Source organism: Phoca vitulina, unplaced genomic scaffold (genome assembly GCF_004348235.1).
Source record: "Phoca vitulina isolate PV1807 unplaced genomic scaffold, GSC_HSeal_1.0 scaffold43, whole genome shotgun sequence".
In the NCBI taxonomy this organism is placed as follows: Eukaryota; Metazoa; Chordata; class Mammalia; order Carnivora; family Phocidae; genus Phoca; species Phoca vitulina.
This window is the reverse complement of record NW_022589746.1, coordinates 7,890,692-7,915,312: the sequence shown is the minus strand read 5'-3', so window position 1 is coordinate 7,915,312 and position 24,621 is coordinate 7,890,692. Positions and strand designations below refer to the sequence as shown.

The 24,621-nt window shown below is 37.3% G+C and overlaps 1 protein-coding gene across 3 annotated transcripts in view; it reads right to left on the bottom strand.

Moving 5' to 3' along the window:
• RYR2 (ryanodine receptor 2) overlaps window positions 1-24,621 on the bottom strand; it is a 739,460-nt gene that overhangs the window by 120,418 nt on the left and 594,421 nt on the right. For all 3 annotated transcript variants that reach the window (XM_032430318.1, XM_032430320.1, XM_032430321.1), the window contains 8 exons: window positions 17,964-18,024; window positions 16,506-16,744; window positions 14,722-14,803; window positions 9,526-9,656; window positions 6,161-6,481; window positions 4,285-4,525; window positions 3,784-3,871; window positions 1,203-1,295 (listed from right to left, as the gene is read on the bottom strand). In XM_032430318.1, the coding sequence (XP_032286209.1) occupies window positions 1,203-1,295; window positions 3,784-3,871; window positions 4,285-4,525; window positions 6,161-6,481; window positions 9,526-9,656; window positions 14,722-14,803; window positions 16,506-16,744; window positions 17,964-18,024 (1,256 nt within the window). The remainder of the gene's footprint in view (window positions 1-1,202; window positions 1,296-3,783; window positions 3,872-4,284; window positions 4,526-6,160; window positions 6,482-9,525; window positions 9,657-14,721; window positions 14,804-16,505; window positions 16,745-17,963; window positions 18,025-24,621) is intronic.

Genomic DNA, 24,621 nt, shown 5'->3' with positions numbered 1-24,621 from the left:
GTTCTCATCTTTTATGTGTGTTTCCAGAGCACAGGCACATGAATAGTCTCTCAGTTGGACAGATGTTCTAGGTATGCAAACCTTCAGTGAGGCTTAGCTTTTAGTTCATGTGTAATAGTGTCAAATACATGGCATTTAAAATTCTAAAAAAGAATAGGAGCCTTGAGTGATGATGTGAGTCAACTATCCTCATGGCCACCAAAGAAGCAGGTGACAGGTACCAGTCATTCTTGGGTCATGCAGTAGGTGTCCCTCCCACTGAAACTCTCTTCCATCATTGACAGAGAGGGTAGAGACTGATTTCCTTGGCCAGATTCACACTATTCTGCATCTTTGGCCATTTGGCAGCATACTTTCTGTGTTACCCCATGTAATATATTCATTTTCTTATTTAGTGGTAATTTGAACAATAAAGGCATGAATTTTAAAGTGTTTTGAAAGTTCCTCCCCTCCCCAACATGAGTGACAGAGAAAACAAAAATCTAGAGCCATACATCCCATCTCCTATGTGAGAACCTGGAATTCATACATGTGGTTCTTAAACAGTGCAGCTAATTATTTTGATGTTTACATACTTGGCACATGTCTCTCCTAATACTGATCATTTCCTACAGATAATAAATTACTTTCCTGCAAGCATGCTTTTCATATACAAACCAACCAACCCAGACTCTCATATTCCCCAGTTATGTCTTTTCCTGGGTCTCGATCCACCTGCCTTAATCGCCCCAGGCCTAGGTACCAGACAACTAGGGATGCTCCCTACACCCCAGAGTCCATTGAAATTACTCGAACTGGTCAATCCTAAACCTGCTTACCCTGCTTTGCCTGCCCCTTCCCACAAAAACCTCAATGAAGTTTCCTGCCCACCTCTTCCGCCTTGTTCCCTCTGCCACAAGACTGACAATAATGCTTTGCCACATGCCCCCACCATATGCCATGCCTTCAGTTTCTAGGGAACTGCGAGTAAAACCTTCTTCCTTCATGGAAGTCGTTTCTGTGTCTGTGTGTCTTACTGTACCTACTTAAAACAAATCCCGCATACCCTTAAAACCTTGTGTATGTGTGTATGCATTTAATCAGTAAGCATTACAAAATCTCTAAAATCTCAGTTGTACACCTCCCAAAATATGTAGAAAAAATCAACAATGAAAGTTACATTCAAAAATTTTCTAGAACTGGGCAACAGATTATAGTAATACCTTTGACATCTTCGACTTGGTGTCAGTGATAAGGAAAGACATATTGTTGATTTCATTCTGTACCACGAAGTTCTGCTCTTCCCTCTTGAAATTCTGAGAATTTGCAAAGAAAATTTCAGTTAAAATATAACTGATCTATAACATGGATAAGAAGCCCATGCAATTAGAGGTTACACAGGACCCAAAAGTTTATACAAAGATAAGTAGTAATTTGATACATAAGACTTACCAAGAAAGGGGAGCAAATATTTTTTTTAAATATCCAATGAGGGTGCTTGGCTTGGGGCAACAATTCTGGGAACTAGATATAAATATGTATGATTCAAAGGTGGGAAAACTAAGATCCAGAATATTTTTTTTTTATTTTTTTTTATTTATTTATTTGACAGAGAGAGACACAGCAAGAGAGGGAACACAAGCAGGGGGAGTGGGAGAGGGAGAAGCAGACTCCCAGCTGAGCAGGGAGCCCGATGCGGGGCTCGATCCCAGGACCCTGGGATCATGACCTGAGCCGAAGGCAGACGCTTAACGACTGAGCCACCCAGGCGCCCCTAAGATCCAGAATATTTAAATACCAATGTCACGCATCTACCGAAGGGTGGAGTGAGTATTCAAATCCCAATTTAGCTGGTGAAAGGCATATACTGCTTCTTGGGAGAAAAACAGGGCACACACATCTATGATGTAACTTTCCAGTCTCTCAGATATTTTATCTACTTTCTCATTATTATCTACTATAACATTATTTTATTCACTTTTAACTCAGGAACATAAGAACACAGGCAAAGCCAAGTGTTTGAGCAGTGATAGTAAAGAAGGCAAACAAAATAAAAGCGAGATCATCAGAGTTTTAAAAGAGAAGTTAATGATCTAAGCATATGCCTTCCTCTTTGGGATGAGCAAAACCCAAATAAAATGATTTCCTAGTAAGGATCCAAATATGTTAATAACTGATGAATAATAAAAGGTTTTGTGTGAAGGACAATGAAAGGACTAAGCTTTGACTTTCATTCAGCTCACACTAACATTCTGATCTTACCATTTATAATAATATGGTTGCTCATAGAGTTTCACTTTTAAATATCTGGGGAAGAATATATAGGACACATACTAACAGATTTGGGTTTTAAATATACCCATGAGATTCAAAAGTACATATTCAGATTTTTTTCTTACTCCTGAAATTGTCATTAGACATTCATCTAAAAATCTACTGACTGTGATAAATACTCCAAATACTTGTTCCAAAATTTTGACTTGCATATATATTTGAAGAAGCTTTTTTGGTATTTTGGTGACTGATGAAGTTGAAGTTTCTCAGTCCTTCAAGGAAAAATATGCAATTTTTACTTTTCTCGATTTACTCCTGGGCTCTGGATTTCAAATATTCCTTCAGAAGCACCCTGAATGATCTAATGCACCCTTTTCAACATGAGTTACACAGGCTCAGAAATCATTTGCTTTTATCTAGAGGAACATAAAGGATCTAAAAAAATTTTAGACATCATAGAAAATGAAAGTCAATGTGAAGATACAAGTGCATATATTAAAAAAAACATTATTCCACCTATTATTTCAGGGTAATTGTATTTTATATACATTTTGGTATCAAGTTTGACAGACTCCTCAGAAGTAGGCAATAAATAATATTTATTACCCTAAACATTAGGTAGGAAAATTTTATTTTTTTAAAAATATGACGTTTCTAAAATAAAAGAATTTGTATAACCATCTGATAAAATAAATTGGGAAGTCACCTCAAATAATGAAGCTGAGGTTGAGGTTTTATTTTTATTTTCTTGGAGTCTCCCATTTGCTAAGTGCCATCAAGAATTATAATTGACACAAAAATTCTAAGCTTTTGAAATAATTTGGGGCAACAGTAAATGCTTACTTACCCATAGTTGCTAGTTATTGGAAATAATTATAGAATACTATATCAAGTTCTTATTATTAAAATCCTTTCCCAATTTAAAAATACAGAGTTCTACTTGTGACATACAAAATAGTGAAAATTCACTAAAGATGTACTTACAAGTTCTATCAACAGGATTCCTAGAAGGAACTATATTTTATTCTAACGTGAGCAAAACTAAACTCCTGTAGAAACAAAGGTGTGTGCTGCTGGAGCAAATTTAAAGAAGTAGTACCTTTACAAGTAAACAAGTGTTATCTTGTGCTTGAAAAACAAAAGTCTATCTCAGCATTTCTCAAACTAGTCATGAGGGCCCCCCGGGGGCTTAGCAAAACCTCTACACAGAGGTAAGCCTATAGGATAAAAGGCCACATCTCTATGTCCATGTTATCCTAAAATTTAGGGGCAAATAGAAAAAACCCCACCATTTATGGAGTGCAACTAAAAACCCCTGTGATTTTTCCCAAACTCAAAAGAAGGTTTAACATTGCCCCAAACTACCTAAGGGAATCTGTTCTCTCTCCACACCAGTTAAGGGATACCTAGGAAGCAAGCTCGAGAAACATTATCAAAGGTATTTACTAAGGGGACTGGAAAATTGGTTAAAAACTTGAAAGCCCTTAACCTAAACCAAACAGGAAGCCCTGTCGATATTTTCCTACTTACATGGGATTTCGACCAGTAGATAAACACTTCGGCCACCATGCGGAAAAGGTCCTCTGCTTCCGGGTTAGGCTCTTTTAGCCACTTTGCCCTAGATCACATAATAAATGAAGTGGTTTCTTAGTTATTCCTTTGAGTTCATTTTTTTGTTTTTTAAATCACCCACTCAATGGTAAATTTGAAACCAAGTCAACTAAGGGCGAGCCTGTGCCCACAGAGCTCACAAGTGGCTTCAGAGTCCATTTGTTTAACATTTAAAACAGTTTAAACATTGTAACTGTCAAATTGCTAACTTTAACCTGCAAAAGGCAGCCTGCTCCAGAATATGATTTCCCACTGTAATTCTGAGATGCCTGGTGAAAATGACCCTGTCTATAAACATTTGGTTATGTCACAATCATGGACAAGCTCATCACATAGTCAATGAAGAAATTCCACTGGGACATATGAACCCAGCAAGGACATGACTGAATCAGAGAAATTCATTGCTTTTGAACACTGTACCTGTTGTAGTCCACAAATCTAATCAAGAGCGGGTAGAAGGCATAGAGATCTCTGGCCAGTGTGGTGAACTCATCCAGAATGAGAAGTTCGGCCTCAGACATATCCCCCCTGGCCTCGGCCTTCAGATGGTCCTCCTCAGACACCACCATCGCTGCTTTTTTCTTGAGTTTCTCCATTAATGGCAAGAAATGAGTTTTCAGGAGCTGAGGTTTCACTTTATTTATAATGGGCTGGGAGAAAACTGTTTGAAGACAGACATTAATATTCTGCCCTGCATCAACATTCGTTAAAATGAAGATAGATTATAATTACAATTGTAATTGCATGATTTACGCACTCCCCCTCTACCCCGCCCCAGCACGTGGCTTCTTTCAGGATTCAGCCCATGCCTCAACCATTTTTCCAGTCCCGAACCTAATTGCACAGTTGCTGTTCAAAAATGATTACTGAATTGAATTTGATGTGCTTTCTTGTTTTTTGTTTTTAATTGGCATCTAATTTGGAATAGGAAAAAAAAAATAGGAATGAAACACGTTCATTCACTTCAGAAATCAATTATTCTCACAAAAAGAAGAAAAATATCCCCAAATGGAAAAGGTTCCTCTGGCCTTTTCTTTACAAGGAATATGCGCCACTGAATAATTATGAGAGTACATCCAGTTGTATTACTTCTGCTTCCCCATCCTTGTCCCAATGGGAGACTTACATTGCATGGGACACTGTTGCTTTCATTTACTAATAATAAATGTATAAAAGAGAAAACACCCTACCCAAATTAGTAAGACATCAGTGTATTACTTTGGAGTTTAAGTAAATGAATAATTTTCTTTCTGTCTTTTTCTTTCTGAATTTAATTCTTTAAAAACCCTTTTTTTAAATTTTATTATGTGAATCACCATACAGTACATCATTAGTTTTTGATGTAGTGTTCCATGATTCATTGTTTGCGTATAACACCCAGTGCTCCATGCAGTATGTGCCCTCCTTAATACCCATCACCAGGCTAACCCATCCCCCCCTCCCCTCTAGAACCCTCAGTTTGTTTCTCAGAGTCCATAGTCTCTCATGGTTCGTCTCCCTTCTTTTCATCCTTGAAATTGCTTCCTGGGGCGCCTGGGTGGCTCAGTCGGTGAAGCATCTGCCTTTGGCTCAGGTCGTGATCTCGGGGCCCTGGAATGGAGCCCCTGTTGGGCTCCCTGCTCGAAGCAGAGTCTGCTTCTCCCTCTCCCCACTTGTGCTCTCTCTCTCAAATAATAAATAAAATCTTTAAAAAAAAATAAAAAGAAATGACTTCCCATTATCCAATGTAAATAGTGCAATGATAAACAAATGTAAATTTTTGACTGCATGCTTTGATTTTCTTCCCCCACTCCTAAAAAGATGAATTGTTAAAAGGGGGTTGTTTCAAAATCCAGTTTTATTTTTCTCTCTGTCTACAGAATCATTAGTTTTCACCCGGCATTTACTGATTACTCTTACAGAGACTGTTCAATCAGGAAAATGTTTGCTTGCTTAAAAGTTGTAATAACAACAACAAAAGTTGTAACGATATGGCAAGTTACCTGATGCCTGATTAAATCTACATTTTTTTAAAGAACAGCATGACAGAAATAATAATATTTTTAGTATTTTTGACAACAGAAGAAAATATTGATAAAGACTAAGATAGGAAAGTTCTAGTCTTCTGTATTTCATTTTTTTAAAGTTTGTTTATTTAGGTAATCCCTACACCCAACGTGGGGCTCAAACTCATGACCCCAAGATCAAGAAGTGCATGTTCTACTGAACGAGCTAGCCAGGCGCCCCTAGTCTTCTGATTTCAAATCCTTTTGGAAATAAAATAAATTCAAGTAGCACATTCCTTTCCAATTCTTACCTGCTAACCTCTTCATCCAGGAGCCCTCATCAATTCCCAAGTTATTATATATGATTTTCAATATATTCCCCAGGAGTGTGTTCATGTGCTCGGAGTTCAGTGCTGTGCAGCACATTTCAGCCCTTTCCGGATTGTTTTCAGGTCCATGCTCCCACCAACGGGACATGTAGCTGCAAAGCATGGGCAGTATGACTTCCATCACATGTGGTATTTGTGTGTAGCGAATGCCAGACTCGGCTAATTCCACAATTTCTTCCATGAGTTTCTCCAAAGATGGTATATTTGGGCAAACATCTTCCACATTAGTTGGCAAATTGAGAGCTAAAGAAACACACATAAAAAATGAACTGCGTTCAGTGAAAGAGCGGACTGACAGTGACAGCCAGATTTCTAGAAGGCACAAGCAACCACTTCATGCTGGGCTTCAAAACCCAGCAAGACCAGGCATGCTTTCGACTGGCTCCTCTCTCTTTACTTACGGAAGCTATCAAATTTTCTCTCGTTTTCCCAAGTTCCTATCCTACCACCACTCCCTTAAGATCACAGAACGACCATTTCTTCTACTTCAGAGAAAACCAGAATATCCAATGTCTCTGCCTACAAGCCTTCTGTAGGGTCCATCCTCCCATGTCTGTTCCCCATTTTCAGCGCAAGGAGCTCTGAGGTCCCTGTTCATGGTTGGGCCTGTGTTCTCAAGGTGGCGCCTGCCCCACTGCAGGAGCCTTGCTCGGCCTCTTGAGCCCCTTGCTCTGTAGCATCTCCTCCCCGGTAGCCTGTAGCTATGCTTCCAATCTCCCCTGGATTAATTAGCTTTCCAGAAATGAAGGCCTCCACCTACCACACTTGATGATTTCCCTGTTTCACACTTACTGAAACCCTTACCCCACTAACTGATATGGGGGCTTTCCCATCACTGACGGAATTCCCTTTTCCTTAACTTCAATGCATTTGGTCTTCCTGACTCCCTCCTGAATTCTGTCAGGCTCCTTTCCTGGCTGTTTGCTCCTTGATGAACTTATAAATGTTGGGGTTTTTTTTAGGGATTTACCCTGAATTCTCCTTTCTTTTTCCCTTGTATGTTCGCCTGGGTAATTGTGGCCATTCCTATGGGCTTCTGCTATAAGCTAATAACTCTCAGAGCCAGATTTCTTAAAACTTTTGCGTGGAATACTGAATGTCTCAAAAGCAACTTAAAACACAACGGATCTAAATTTAAACTTGACCTTTCCTCTCCCACCCACCCCATGAACATGTCTTGGTGAAGACAACATTATCCAGTCTCCCGGACTAGAAACAGAGAAGAAATTTCCAGGCTGTAATGCCCCCGTGTTTCTCACACAACAGGATGGGAACTCCAGGATCTCTCACAACCATGATATCCTCCATCCAAGGGGCCTTCCTCAATCTCCTCTCTCCTGAATTACCACAACCATTCTCTGAACTGGTGACTCACATCCATTCATCTTCCCAATTTCTGTCATGATGGATTTCTACAATGCTGACCTACTCATGTTTCTCCTCTTCTTAAAGCCGGTGGAAGGATCCTGTTTGTGTTGGTATGGTGTCCAACTCCTTCCCTGACACAGAAAGCCTACTTTACTTGGTTTTCCATCCTTTCCTCCTCTCTGAACTTTTCCCCCTCAAGGGCTTGAAGTTTCTCCAGATGTACCACAGTTTCAGTGTTCCTAATTTCAAGATTCCTCTTGAATCAAATCAGTGAAGTCTTTCCTGGGGTCCTTAGCTAAAACTGCATTTTGGTGTCCTTTGTGTACTTTATTCTGAATTCTATCACGTATGTCTCTCAGTCCCTCTCCTACTGCAGCTAAGAATTCCCTGAGAGAAAGAATCCAGTCTTGCTCATTCTTATGTCAAATCTCCCCCATCCACCCCAGTATACACCATAATTACTTGTCCAATGACTAAAACATGAATGAAAACGAATCATTCACTGCAATTCCTTTACTTTGTTATGCAAAGGATGTGTTACAGAAACAAAAGCAGGTGAATTATCTGCCCTGTGCATTTTCTTATCTGTAATGAATAACAAATCTGCCTCATTCTGGACTCATAGCAAAAGTATTCATCAATCAAAAATCCTAAATAAGACAACTTAATAAGGCGGGTTTACACAGACGATTAATAGCTCGAACTCAACCACGTTTTACTATTTACAAATATATTGTGGAATTTATGCAGAGAAATACTGCTAAATCACATTCAACGTATTTTTCTTTAATTTCCTGTTATATGAAATTAGAATTATAAAATAAGCAAATTAAATAATGATTACTCAGATTTTTAAAAGATTCCTTACTTGGTAAAAGGCATTATAAAATCAGTATAACCAGCAGCTCCCCTAAAAACATGAGTTAGTTACAGAGAAATAATCTCATTAACAGAGAGGTATACATTCGTGAACGGCAAACAGTTCTTGCCCAACTTTTGAGAACTCTTTAGGGCTACTGGAGAGCAAATAAAATACATTGTACTGTATCAGACTTTGAGGAATTCAAACAAAAGAGTGATACTAGAGGACATCTGTGTACGTTCAGGCCTTGAGAACTCTGTTTGGTTTGCTTTAAATGGCTCGTTAGAGAAATAACTTCTTTCTGCTATATTAACTATTTCTTATCCAAGTCAATTCAATCCTAGTAAATAATTCTAATAGGTTCTTATAGACTAATCCTTGAAATCATCAGCAATGGCTCTAAGAGCTTTTTAACTGGGAGAGTGGAAAAAATGAGCCTACCTACTCAGCCGACCTACTAAGCAACATGAGGTATACTATATTTATAGATGCCTAGTATACATACAGACATAAAAATCTTAAACATATGCATGATAAGGTCAGGTTCAAATTTAAGTCACTGATTGTGTCTCAGATTTATAAGTTTTTTAAATGTTAATAATTGGACTACACTATTAGAAAAAATCACATGGAATAAAACTGTCCCAATAAGATGGATGTATCTGGTGAACAAAAGAACCCGAAGGGTACAAATCCATAAATGTAACAAATAAGAACACCACACACTTGCTGACTACCTATAGGAGATAACTGAATCAGAAATCAGATTGACCTACTTTTTTTCCATTTCTAGCCATTATTTTGTCTTATTCTTAACAGTGTTAATTTGTCTGTGATTCATTAACTTAGAAGAAATTAAACAAATTTTCTTTTACAGACCCTATGGGAATAGTATGTAACATTCCAAAAAGATCCAAATAATAACATTTAAGAACCAATATCATTGGAGATAACAAATTGAAATGGCCCATTAAAAAAAAATCACTGTAGGAAAATACAATGAATGTCATTAAGTTTCAACTTCATATCTCAAATACTGAACATGCTTCTGTGTTACCTGCTCTTTCTCTTGAGGACTTAGTATTGTAGATAGAGTAAATGTTATGTTTGTCAAGATGAGTTTCCAAAAATGCTACAGGAAAGGCACCAGCAAAAGCCGCAAGACATTCTCCTAATGCAGAACGTTGCCTACAAGTGGAAAATATTTATGTTTTTTATGTCTTCCAAGTAAATGACTGAAGAAGTTATACTACAATTGACCAGTTTAACCCACAAGAGGTATAATACTAGTGCTACTAATAAAAATAACTCCAAAATCCAATTTCTATATCGCAAAACATCACATGCTTTCAAAAGCAAAGTCCCCGCCATTAAAAAAAAAAAAAAAAAGCAAAATTATCTGTTAAAAAGAAGACCAAAATCAAAGAAAAACCCTGTCAAATCCCCCCCCCACACACACACACACACACAAGTTTGGACACTTCTTTTGCTTTTCTTTCTTTGCATCTTCCTTTTTTACACATAGTGACCTGATGAAGAATTCTTGCTAGGTGAATAAATGCATTGATAAACATTTAAAAAATAAAGTACTGACACCAATAGACTAACACAATTTACTATACAGAAGTAATTTCTGGGCAGCTAAGAAATATTAAGACATAATAAATGTCAAAAACTATTAATAACACTCAAAAATGATTTATCATTTTTAAGGGAAGGAAGAAGCTTAAGGAATCATTCTGTGATCAGTTGATTCAGGGCAGGGTATGACCCAAAGCTCCCCCTGCACTCACAAAAATTGTCTCTCTCCCTCAGTTACCTATGGCATCCAAGGATTCATGGGCACATTATTAAATGTAGAACAATATGAGAGTTATTTCAGCATATTATGACCTCCTTAAATTATTGTATATAAATGTTTTATTTTCAAAGTCAACAAAATGTATCTAATTAAGAAAAGATTACATAATTCAGTTAGGTAGTTCTAAATTTCTAACTGAAAAATATGATTACTTAAAATTAACAATGCCTCATTGTCTAATATTTTAATTAAAAATGATTAGACATTTAGTCAGCTAGGAGAAAATATCCCTTCATAGAATGACATTCAATAACACAGAGTTTAATTCAAACATTGAGTAGCATTTCATTGTTAAAAATAATTTAGGATATCAAGAAATTACAAAGGGTACAGGCTTTGATTCAGATAGATCTGAGTCCCAAACTTATTCCTAATATTTGTGTCACTACAGGAAAATTACTCACTCTTTATATGTTTTGCTTTCCTCATCTAAAAATAGGGATGCAGAATTGCAAAAATTCTGGCACATATAATGAGGTTCAATAAATGTTTGAAAATAATGGGAATATATTTATTCAAGAATTTAATAGCCTAAAATGTTTCCTGTATGACCCCAAAGTAATTTATTTCCTTACATCTTACTAGATAAGTCCTTTTATTTCATTAATAATTCATGTGACCTATTTAATAATTTGCTTCAAATTTTCAATTCAATTAGTAATTCCCAGACCAACTCTGATCATTTGTGTTGGTATTCTGGAAATAGCAATTTTTTTAGATGAGTCTTATTAAAATATCTGCATTTTTCTTTTTTTAAAAGATTTTATTTATTTACTGAGAGAGAGAGAAAGAAAGAGAGAGTGCGAGAGCACAATTTGGGGGAGAGGTAGAGGGAGAGAGAGAATCTCAAGCAGACTCTGCTGAGCACAAAGCCCTTCTCGGGCCCTGAGATCATGACCTGAGCTGAAAATCAAGAGCCAGATGCTTAACTGACTGAGCCACCCAGGAGCCCCAATATCTACATTTTTCTCAGTTATGGTGTCACTTTTTCATTTTTTTCAAAATATCTTTTACTCATCTTTTGATTTTCATTTTTATAATCTCCCCAATTGACTTTATAATTGCAAACAATTAGAACCTAACAAAAGGATCCCAAATTTTATCAAAAAAAAAAAAAAAAAACCCACAAAACCCAGAGGTAAGAAAAGAAACAGCAACAGTACTGCGAAGGTAATGAGAGAGTTTGGACTGCCAGATTCTAAAATGTATTACAAACTACTAACAATTCAGACTACATGGTAATGATCTAATCATTTAAAAAATCAAATAACAGAACAGAATAGAGATTCTAGAAATATGATCTAGCAAATATATTACCTCAGAATATGATGAAGCTTTTATTTTAAATCAGCAGATAAAAGAAATATTTGATAAATCACTACTTGGGGAGGGAGTTAGGGGGACAAGTGAAATAGGTAATGAGGATTAAGAGGCACAAACTTCTAGATATAAAATAAGTCACAGAGGGGCACCTGGGTGGCTTGGTCGGTTAAGCATCCAACTCTTAATTTTGGCTCAGGTCATGATCTCAGGATTGTGGGATTGAGCCCCAGGTAGGGATTCACGCTCAGTGGGGAGTCTGCTTGAGGATTCTCTCCCTCTGCCCCTAACTGCCCCCAACTCGTTGCGCTCACTCTCTCTAAAATAAATAAATCTTTAAAAAGAATAAAATAAAATACGTCACAGAGATGAAAAGTGCAGCATATGGAATACAGTCAATAATACTACAACAATGTTGCATGGTGATACATGTCACTACATTTATGGCAGTGAACACAGAGTAATGTATAGAAAAGCCCAATCACTATGCTGTACACCTGAAACTAATGTGACATTGTATGCCAACCACATTTCAATTAAAAATCAGTACTTTCCATGTGGTGGATGATTTTAAACATTTAATATGAATTCTACGTAACACTAAAGAGAAATATGAAATTCAGATTCATTTCTAGTAAGTTCCCTTCTTACTCCAGAGAGGATCACTTCACTTCACTCTCCTCGAACTTCTTACATTTCCTTTCTCAACCATCACTTGGCTGAGGCACACTTCATAGAGAAAACGGAAGCCATCTGACACAGACTGATCTATACCTGATTTATCTACTACCTGCTTTCTGTTGAATGGAGGAAAGTTCTGAGCTTAAAAAATCATGTTCTCAAACATACAGTCTTGAGTACCCCATGTCATTCTCTTTATTGTGTGCTTATTCACACACAATAACCTGGCAGTATTACATTTTCCACTTTATTTGTTGTGGGTTTGTTTTGTTTTTTTTCTGTTTCCCCATTAGGTATAAGCTCTTTGAGAATAGGCATCCATCTTGCTTACTGCTGTATCACAGAACCTGGCATTTATATTTATTGAATGAGCAATGGATTAAAAAGCTAAATTTAAACTGAAAGAATGAAAAACCTAAGAGAATAAATATTTGAATTTCTAGCTGTTATGAATACGGTATAACCTGTCTAAAAATATTAAACTAAGGGGGAATAAAAACCCATGAAATAATTGACAGGTCAAATAAAAATCAAAATTCCCATGTCATAAAACATTATCTGTACATAGATTTATACATAATCACTACAAAGTTACGAAAACACTAAAAGTCACAAAGATGGTAGAAATAATAGGCAAGAGGGTAATAGTTTTAATAAAATTCATTAATCACCAACACATTAAGAGAAAAATGTACAACAGATATAAAAGGCAATTCAAAAAATAAAGAAATAAAAATGGCAAAGAAAACACACACAAAAAAAATGGCTAGGAACCAGGAACTAGGGAAATGCATTTGAAAAGAAAAATCGAATCCCATTTTTAACTACTATATTTTTAAATAGAAAAAAGAATAATAATCAGAAATGAGGAAAATGTGAGGAAATGAGGATCCTCTTGTAAAACTTGACAATGTCAACTGAAACAATTTTCTGAAAAGACAGTGAGATGTGTATCATAAAATATATATGAGATACACATCTCACTTTATATATATATATATATATATATAAAGAGACATAATATATGTCTCTTTAACCTACATTTCTAAATTCTAAGAATACAGCTAAAATAAATAAAAATAAATATATGCAGAAAACTGTGAACATAGATTTAGCATTTACAGAAATGAAAAAACAGCCTACAAATAAAAAATAAAGTAACATTTCTATAAATTATAAAACTTCCTTAGTATAAAATATTTTGAAGCCATAAAAATCATATGAAAATAGAGATTAACTGAAAATGTAGATAAGGGGTGCCTGGGTGGCGCAGTCAGTTAAGCGTCCAACTCGATTTCAGCTCAGGTCACTGTCTCAGGTTCATGGGATTAAGCCCTGCATCAGGCTCCACACTCAGCATGGAATCTGCTTAAGATTCTCTCCCCTTCTCCCTATGCCTCTCCCCCCGCCCCTCAAGCGCTCTTTCTCTCCAAAATAAATAAATCTATCCAGAAAAAAAAAAAAAAAAAAAATGCAGGTAAAAAATACGCAGCGTGAATCCAATTATCCCTTTACATTGATTTACTGTCCTATCTCTATCCACTTGCCACCCTGTTTTAATTATTGATACTTTATAAGTTTTAATATTTGGTAGGCCAATGAGTATCCTTCCATTACTTTTTTCATCTCAAAATTTTATTGGCTAGTCTCATGAGTTATTCTTTCAAATGAAATTCCAAATTATTTTGTCAAGTTCAATAAAAAGCAAATTTCCACTTCAAATTCTATTGTAATTAACTATAGATTAATTTGGGGAGAATTTACATCTTTTCAGTATTATTCCATCAGAATATCCTTTCATTTATTTATCAGTCTTCTCTCTGAAGGTCATTTTCTTTAGCCTTTTAAAAAAACTGCCCTCAAAAAAAAAAAAAATTAAAAAAATTAAAAAACTGCCCTCTTTTTCTCTTCTCTTTTTCACAGAAATCTTATACTGTCATTTCCAGTGACCCCTTATTTTAAATGCAGTAGGGAGTCTTCATCTCGACCTGTCCATATCACCTGATAATCTCCTCCTCTTGAACGTACGAACATGCAAAAGTAAAGCTCATCCTAATAACTGCCATTATGCTTATTTTCCTTTACAGATATCTAATGAGAAACTGTTCCAGCAAATTCCTTCATAAAGCTCATAAACACTCTCTTTAATCTTTACATTAAATATGATCTTTACCATTACTGCTTTACCTTTTTTTCTACATAATTTAATTGACTCTTCTTACATCGATGCAAACTTAACTTAAAGATCGTTCAATTACTCCCAAGGAATTCAGTACGTTAATCTGGTTGTTTAGTTTATCACTAAGGAAAAGCTGATAAAGCAGAGACTTGAAATAAATAGTTATAACACTTGAAACAGCTGTTAGTACAGTTAAACTTTTAAAATCTTACCTTTCCACATACATACTTTTGCTGGTTCCCAAAGCATATAGGCTGCTCAGAATCCTGTAACACGACACCTGTACATCCTCCACTAAGGGAAAACAGAAACAACAACAAAAACACTTTTTATTTATATGTCGTCCTAAGAAAGTTCAGGCTGAAACCAAAACTCCATACGGAGGGCATACTAATATTTTTACATTTAAAAGGAAGAAAAATTAGAACAAATAGGTAAAACGAAATATAAGGACTATTTCTCAAATATAATTCTTTTCTTTCAGGAGCTGAAACGTACTATAATTTATTTAGAACATTCTCAGGAGCATTTTTTTTTTTTTTTTTTTTTTTTTATAGTTTTTCTCTAGATAGAAGAAAAAAGGATTTCTTCCAGAATACAATTAAGCACAAGACTATCTGGGAGGACAGATTTTTGTCTCCTGTTCTGAAGGTACATAAAGACTGGGTCTTTTATTTTAACACCTAAGTGAACAGTAATGACAATGCTGGAGGAGGCAGTGAGTTAATTTCTGACCTGACATTCAAGGCATAAGTAAGTCAATCCTATAGTGAAGCCAGAAAATAAAATAAAATAAAACCTTATAGATGATCTATGATCCAATAAGACACGTTTAAGAGGCAAAAAAAAAAAAAAAAAAAAAAATCTAAGAACCCTGGATTTCTAATTCTAATTCTTCTACCATTTCCTGGAGAATCTACCATGATAGGAATGGAGAAATCATTCTCCAAAAAGATTACATCCAGACCTGTTTCCATGTCTACACTACACTGTAAGCAATGTTCCTACAATGGTTCAAGGAGATGTTTGGCGAGTAGCGGTTGTGTTACCCACTGAGTGATGCAGTGGTTTTCACCCAGAGCGCTGCTTCACCTGGGAGACCTACACGGTTGAGGGTGTGAGAGCTGTGTCTGCAGTCAAGACCCACTTGACTGTTTAACAGGGACATACATCTCCTTTCATGTTCATATCAGCAGGAAACTGGGACAGGTCTGATATTATTTGTATTTCCACACTGGGTTGAGCAATCTGTGGATTTTTTTTTTTTTTAAGATTTTATTTATTTATTTGACAGAGAGAGACACAGCGAGAGAGGGAACACAAGCAGGGGGAGTGGGAGAGGGAGAAGCAGGCTCTCCGCTGAGCCCCGATGCGGGGCTCCATCCCAGGACCCTGGGATCATGACCTGAGCCGAAGGCAGACGCTTAACGACTGAGCCACCCAGGTGCCCCAAGTGGATATTTTTAATAATTATGGAATTCCAGGCAAAACCAGCTGATTAAATCCCCCATGAAAATAGACTGAAACCTATAAACAAAAAATATGTGAGCCACCCTAGTAGACCCATGATTTAGACACAGACTTTGTCTCTGCAGTCTCATATTTGTTGGTTACACAGCTTGTACAAACAATCAGCACTGACTCAGATATAATTCAAAAACATTTAACGTTGCATGTCCCATGCTCAAACTGCACAGGAAAAATTCCATGGAAAGAGAGAACACAGAAATAGTAAAATTTGGGGAACCCGCACTTCAACAAGATGGCAGTGAGTGCCCACAGCCACCACCTTACTGGTCCCTTCTGTGAAGCCATGTGACTCAGGGATCTATCTCTTTAAGAATGGTTTCTGTAACTCAAATGTCAACCTAATGTTGTGGGGGAATAAAAAAAGCGCAGTTTAACGAGTAGGCAGTGTTTGAGCAACCAGATGGAGCTTTTATAATTTCTCATTGTACTATTAGATAATGAAACTCTAAGTAACAGATTCACATACATATTAGATCTTCTCCGAACTGATGCTGGCCAATATGCTCAAATAATGATGATAGCATCGGCAACAGAGCCACTGTGGTGTAATTGATAATCTGAGTGACACCTCTGGGCTGGTTTCGGGTGTGGGTGAACTGGCCCTGCTTGAGATTCTCCATGGTCTTCTCCAGATCCTCCGCGGCGTTGTCCAGGAAAGCTCGGAGCGCGCTTTTAACACTCTCTAGGCCCGTCTTCATTACGGTCCTAGGAAGGAAAGAAGGGAGAACATACACCTTGCAAAAGGAGCAAGTGGGAATACAAATAAAACATGCTTCTACTCTCCATTTATCCATTACAGCCACTCAGTCAACTAAATCTTTTTAATTCACTCCCAATTCACTCCCACTTGAACTTACAAGCAGTATCACTCTGTAAATGCATCACCTTTCCTAAATGCCTTCAGGGTCAACTGACTTAGGACCCCGATCAAAAGGCGGTGCTAATGCTTTCTATTTTCTACCAGTATTTTCAAATTTTGAGAGTGTTTGTTTTATACTCTGACAAAACACAGCTTTTGAGCCAGTTGAGTTAATCCCAAATCCAACACAACCAGAATGTTTCCTGAGGCACTGTATGGGAAAGAAACATTTAATCCCAGCTCAACCCAGTCATCAAATGATATGGATGTTTTGTGCTTTAAGTGTAGCAATCAGCTAAATGAGCCTCCAAAGGCTGAACTTTGTACAGAAGTGACCCTCTAATGCCACCAAGTCTAGTTAGGAAATGAAGGTGTATAATAGCATCTATTTTTTTTTCATTTATTATATAAAACACCTCTCATAAAATTTTAAACGTGAAAATAAATAAAAAGCATCATGGCATATTCTCTATAGGAGACATTTAGGAACTTTTATTTAGATTTATCCTGGATAATAAATGAAATACATGTATGGCTTAAAGGCTGAATCAACTCTGTGAGATACACTGATACTGTATTTAGGCAACCTATTGGATTTCCAGTCATGTTGCCAGGAGGGCAGTACACACACTTGGGAATTGGTCTACTTCCACACTTACTATGCAATCTTTAGCTTCACTTTACTCATCTGTAAAATAAGAATAAAACCCTGTTCCTATAAAGCTAAATGGTATCACAAATGCAGAGCACAATGGTACCACACCCAGAAGCTACTAAGACTTCTCAAGTTGGAGCTTACCATTTCTACTTCACGTGATACATTCCCAATTCAACCCTCCATTACATTCCTAGCTGCTACAGAAATTACTTGAAGTGTGAATTAACAATTTACACAAGATCATAAAAATAATAAAATGCCATTATATCCATCATTTACAAAATATTTTTTCACCCACACTTAAGTCTTTATTACAATTCCAAAGAATGAAATCAAGAGACAAGGTGAGTCTTCATATTCTTGTGTAGCATTCCTACAGTCATGTAGACAAAAATGTATTCACTTACCTGGCATCCAAAGTCTGACCCAAAATATGAAGGCAGTTGACAATTGATGTGGCATCATTTCCTAAAGAGGAAAAAGAAGGCTGTGTAAATTGCCCTGAGGATTTCTCACTCTTCTTTTCTAGTAAGATTTTTGTACCAAAAATTAGTCAATGGTACAATTCTATAATAACGCGATTAAAACGATTTTCTGATAATCAAGTTTGAAATCATGCGGTTTTTCTGCTCAAAAGTGGTTATGCAAATGTAAGGAGAAAAGCAATAAAGCATGTCTCATCAAATAGCTGACATACTCGAGAAGCATTCAAAGCGTTGTGCCAGGCTGAGGTGTTTTAACTGAATTCTTCAAATATATTCGCCTCCCCATACTGGCTCATCTTCTTTCTAAGTCATATTGTGTGTCAACTTTTAAAGTGAACTCATATGTTTATGAAAGGAGGTGGGCTAAAAGTCTAATAAATTTAACTCCCTTTTAATTACCCCAGTGTCTCTACTTTCTTATTCCATCCAACTGCATTAAGATGAACTAATGTGCCTGAATGTTTTTGGTCTTTGTTAAAAAAGAACTACCAAACTGTCCTGTAAATAAGCATCAGTGGCTGAAGAAGTTAAATCCTCTTCTTATGAGATGATTGAAATGGGGATGACTTCTCTTGAAAGTCAGATGAAATTCACCCATTTTGATTGGCATGTTTTATCAGAAAGTACAGAAATATGAATTATACAATTACTATGTCCATTCTACTCTGTGATAAAGATACATGTGAGCAAATAAACAAAATGATGAATCCAAAGTTACAAAGTAATTTGACCACTCACAATATAGTCTGTTAGTGTTACTTCCTCATTTTATACTTTCCTATTTATAATATATAAAGTCATTTCCTGGGCCCAGAGATTAATGACTCCTATTTGAATGTAAGTTTTTGTAACTTTTGAGTATGTTATACTCTTTGTGAAAAAAAAAAAAAAAAAAAAGATTCTAAAATGAATTAAATACACATGAAAATTAACAACTACCTTGGAACCTAGATAAGCCAGTTTAGTGATACGATACAAATAAGAAAAAAAAAAAATAAGGTATTCATTGCTAGACTCTGAGTTCTTAAATAAAATGTTCCATTTTTCTTGTGCTTTGATTCTCAGAATTTCTGGTAATAATGAAGACAAAATCAGCAGAAAGGCAGAATTTGTTACGTCCTTGTCTACTGATTAGCGGCAGTCTTAGAGCTTCCACTGTGGTCCGTAGAGGTATTACTCATTTAATGATTCATTCACTCAATCAATACTTGTCAAATACCAGGCATTCTCAAAGTCCCAGTAATAAGTAAAAGAGAGTTCTCATGGTACTTGCATTTTAATGGGGGACACAGGGAATAAAATTTTAAGAAAAAAATCAATATGAAACAAAATAAAAGGCTACACCAAAATAAGTATTTTATATTTGTAGATTATATTGATTGTATATAATTAAATAATTTAGAGTATATGTTATATAATTAATATATATATCAGGGGATAGGGATTAGAGCAACTGGACAGAGTAATAGGGTGAGTGGTCACCAAGCCCTTTCTAAGAAGGTGGCATCTGAGCAAAGATTTGAATGAAGGAATGAATCATGCACAGATCTGGGAGAAGGCACCCAGGCAGAGGGACCAGCATGTGCAAAGGGTCTGAGGCAGAAAATGGGGCTGGTGTTCCAGGCAAGGAAGTGGAGGTGGCTAATGCATGATCAAGATTCAGGGGAAAGAAGGACCCTATGAGGTAGAGAGGAAGGGAGTGGCCAGGTTCTAGAGCCTTGCAACCAGCGCAAGAACTTTGATTTTTTTTTTTTTTTTTCCAAGTGCAATAGGGAGACATTCTTAAGGTTTTGAACAGGATGGGATCTGATTTATATTTTAAAAGGATTAATTCACCATGTGCAAAACTCTGGAAGGGCAAAAGTGAAGTCGGTTAGGAATCTACTAGAGTCGTCTAGAATCAGAGGATTGATGACAGTGAATTTGGATTAGGATATCCGCAGTGAAGAATTTATTTTAAAGATATGCTTATGGCCTGAACGCGAGATGAGATGGGAAGGAGTTAAAGATAACCCCAAGACTGTTTGGGTGAGCACTTGGTATGAGCAACTGGGTGAACGGTGGTAAGATTTCCTGATGTGGAAAGAGCGCAAGAAAGGAGCCAAAGGAGAGAGAAGAGGAGGGGCAGCGTGGGGCCGGGGGAGGTAGCATGCTCTGCTTTGGACAGGTTGAGTACGATGGGCCTGTTGATCTCAGGTAGAGAGGCAGAATAGGCAGTTGGTACACAAATCTGGGATGCAGGGAACAGATGTGACCTGGAGCTATACATTTGGGCACCATAAGCATACAGATACTTTCAAAAATTGTGGGCCTGAATGAAATAAGCCAGCATGTGCATAAATACAGAAGAAAAAGGGTCTCAGGGCCTCCAATGTTTGGAAGTGGGAAAGATAAGGAGAATGCAGCACAGAAAAGGAGAAAGATAAAGGCCCAGGAGGAAGATGGGATACACAGCAACGTGCAACTATTATTTAAATAGCGCCAAGTCAGAGAGGCTGGCCCCTCACTCTCATCCTAAAACTCAACAGTTCTTTTCCCCTTTCCCTTACAGTCTGCTGGCTCCTTGTACAGATGACCTTGTTTGTACTTTGTCCTAAGCCTGACCATGCCCTTTTCCAAAGGAGCGGTTGGGGTATTTTAAACCTCCGTTCATAAGAACTCGTGAGGTGGGACTTTTGTTCCCTGCTGTAGGCCATCCCCTAGGACAGTGTCTGTCTGGCCCCTAGGACAGTGTCTGGCCCCTAGGACAGTGTCTGGCCTACAGCAGGCATTCAGTTGAATCTTGTGGGCTGTGAAGAGGAGGAAACCGTACCACTGGCCAGAAAAGTTCTGTGAGTCAGATTAAAATGCATATGGTGAATGTGAAATTTCTGTGATTGTAAAGTCACAAGCCATAAGCCCCGTGAAGCAGGGTACTCCGTAGGAGACGTAGGAGAACTCTGAATGGCAACATCTCCGCGTGAAAAGCGGTGGAGAAAGGATCCTAACAGATCGAGGAAAGTATTAATTGAATCTTCAACATTTTGTGGTGTAGACCAAGCAAAAGCATCTGTTCTATCAGCATAGGTAAAAGCCTAACTAATGGTTAGTCTTGAAGAGATTAAAGCTTGTAGTAGGAGTTTTAAATAAAATAAGAATTGCCCACATCCTGCCCTTCTTCAGGCTCTCCAGATCACCATCACCAGAAATGTCAATCACGCTATCAGTAAAAACAGGAAAGACAAGTGAACGTGTAGTACGATGGTAAAATTTTAAAGTGATGATTGTATTTTCAAATATTTAACTACATGTAATTGCTTCACTACCCAGACTAGAATAAAAACCAGAAGTTTGATACTTTTCAACTCACGCTCTTTTAAGGTCCAAATTACTTCCTTTGGCTTCAAACATACCTGCATCACCTCTAAACACCTAGGGAAACCCCTGTGGATTGCATATTTGTCTTTAAGATTGTGTGTTTGCATCAGTGTGTAAGCATAAAAGGTACATAATTAAAATCGTAACTTACACCCGAGTCTAACAGCGACAGACAGCAAGCGTCCAGTTTTTAAAATCATTGTACCAACTCTCATACAATACTATAACTCTCTAAATAAAAATAATGAAGTTAAAGATGTTAGAGTCAAAATATTCTTTTTGTATTTTATTCCCAAATTGTTTTGTGGTTTTTAATATATGGTTCTGTAACTCAGGAGCTTTTATGTTACCCACAATGTGACATATGATGTCCTGCTTCTGTTTTGCCATCTGATGTATGGAGTATGATCAGAATGGACTTTCCCTCCACTGAGAAAGCAGTAACAACCATTCTAAGTTTCGTTCTTCTACCTCACTTTTCTTGCATGGCAATATCTCCCTGCATTCTCTCCTTTGAAGAAATGATTAATCTTGGTAGAATCCTCATTAATAATGTGGAATAAAATTATGCTAGAAATACAAACTTCTCTCAAATTAGGAGGGGATAGAGAGAAACTGAAAAGTGCCAATGACTTTATTCCTTCTGAAATCTGCAATCCTGAACAGAATAAAATTACTGAAACTTTAACTTGGTGAGAAGTTTCAGTTAAACTGAAAATACATTTTACGTAATTACATATTCTATTCATTTACTCCAAAGTCAGGACATTCTCTCATAGAAATATGTACAGGGGAAAGAAACATCTGTATTGCTCTAATACTGTTTTCTGATATGATTCTCATGATAGGTTTTTAACTCTGGTATTTCTGACCTAATGTATCTCTCTATAAGAAATAGGTTATTTTTTATATAACACATAAAACAAGTTAAATCCAGGAAATTCTTGTCTTTGCCATGTATAGGGTCATCAAACCATAGAATTGTTATGTTAGGGAAAGACCTTAATGGTCCTCAAGTGATGACAACAATAATCAGCAAAAGTAGCAGGCTGTGCATAACTGAACCATTAGATACCCAGCATAACGACAGGTTCAGTTCTTAGATATGCACAGTCCTCAGAGACTCTGAGTACTTTAAGTAATTTTCCTTTCATTCTGTGTCCTAGGAAACAAAAGTAAGCACGAACTGAACCTTCTTAAGGATAATACGTACATGGACTAATTTTCTAATATCTCCTGATATGAGATAGCAGTCCTCATTTTAAACACCTCAATGGGTTTTGGGAGCGGGCAGATAACAGATGGACCAACAAAACTTAACCCACTAATTTTTTAATCAGGGAGAGATACCAACTGATAGAATCCACTATATTAATAACTTTACTCTTGAAACTCTTCTAAATATAACATTAAGATTTAGGCAGCAGTTTAAATCAGGCATCCCCACCTGGAGGGAGAAAACCCAACATTTTAACAAGAACTACTGCTTCATTTAAATACATGACAATCCTTATCTTGTTCAATAGCCCTGTGGCTCATATTGGAGTGGAGTTAATGATGTGCCACGTAGGGCTCTAGGGTCACTGAGGTCAAACCAGGAGAAATTTTGGAGTGCTATGCTCATCATGTTACTGAGTGCTTGCTCGAGTCCAGGCCTTCCTAGAAGTCCCTCGGCCAAATCTGGAAACTCTCCAGTAACTCTGGACAATTTGCGCTCTCGCTAATACGTTAAAAATTCACCAGAAAATGGGAAAGTAGAAAAGGCCTCCAAATGACAACTGTTTGGTGCGAGCCTTCTCAAGTCGTTCCTGTAGCTGAAAGGATCACTGTTGGTTGGGTTTAATGATCACGTTTGAAGAGTCATTACTTAAACGTTACTTCCTGTTCAGTGTAAGTGCCCTAAGTGTTTTCTCGTACAGCTTAAGGAATAAAAAAAATAAATAAAAATGTGATTCTTATAAATTGTGGGATAACTGGGTACTACATTTTTCTTAATAATCTCATAAGGAAAAAAAAGTAAAATTTCAGTTATTCATGAATGTAAGAAAGTTTAAAATCAAGAGCTCTTACTGCATCGTTCTTAGTGTCTACTCTTCTCTATCAGACTGTAGGCTTCCTGAAGGCAGGACCTAGTTCGTTCACTCATTCAATCATCAGATATTGATAAATACGTACTATGTGCCAGACCTCAGATACAACAATAAGCCCTCAGTGAGCAGAGAGGTTTGTGCGAGTGAGAGATGTGAATCTGGTGACATCATCACTGAGATGAAGGAAAGGTACTGGGAGCTGTGAGAATGTTGTAATAGGAAGGGGAGGGAGTAAAATCAGGGAGATTGGGGAAGGTTTTCCTGACAGAGTAAGTGATATTTAGGTTGAAGTCTGAAGGATGAGTGGTTTACTCCATTATGGGTGTAGAGGACCAGAGAGGTGACTGCTACGTCTGGAGACCCCATTCCAGTCAGGAATTATAGCATGTGCAAAGACCCTGCACAGAAAGGAATACAACACTTTGAAGAAGCAGAAAGAGGGCCACTTAGGTGGAACTGTCGAGAGCGAGAAAGTGCCAGGAAATGATGGAGTGGTACACTGGGGACACTCTGTGAAATACTGTTGTGGCCAGGTTCAGAATTTTTATTTTCAAGCAAAGGGAAGCCACTGAATACGCAGGAGTGTGACAGGAGAGACTGGGTTTGGGAAGACTGAACTGTTGTGGAGCATGGTTTGGAAGAGCAAGAGGGAATTCAGACAGAATGGTCACTTTGCTCGTGGAGGAGGACAGGTGACAGATGCCTGGATTGGCCTGGTTGCAGTGCACAGGTGTAGAAATCTTCATTTTCCTATCCCCACAGCCTGAAAGCGTGCCTCCCACACAGCTGAACACAGTCAGTGTTTATTGAATGAATGCGTCAAATGAATGTCATTAAGGCATTAGATTTATTTTCACACATAAAAATAGAGCCCTTAAGAAGCCCTGATAGGCATACACCTGTGGTACCATCTCGGTCCCTGCTGGAGGCTTAGTTACGGATTCTGCTTCCTCTAAAACTGACTGAAAGGCTTAAACGGGCTGTAATAGGAGGGCTTATGTATTTTCTAACTGCCTTGACATTAGTACTCAGAATTTCCACTTAGCAGAAGTGGGATAAAATGATGGGATTAAAAGCAATATTCCATTAATCAATAATGGGTCCTTGAAAATGGCCAATGGGATCCTTACTAC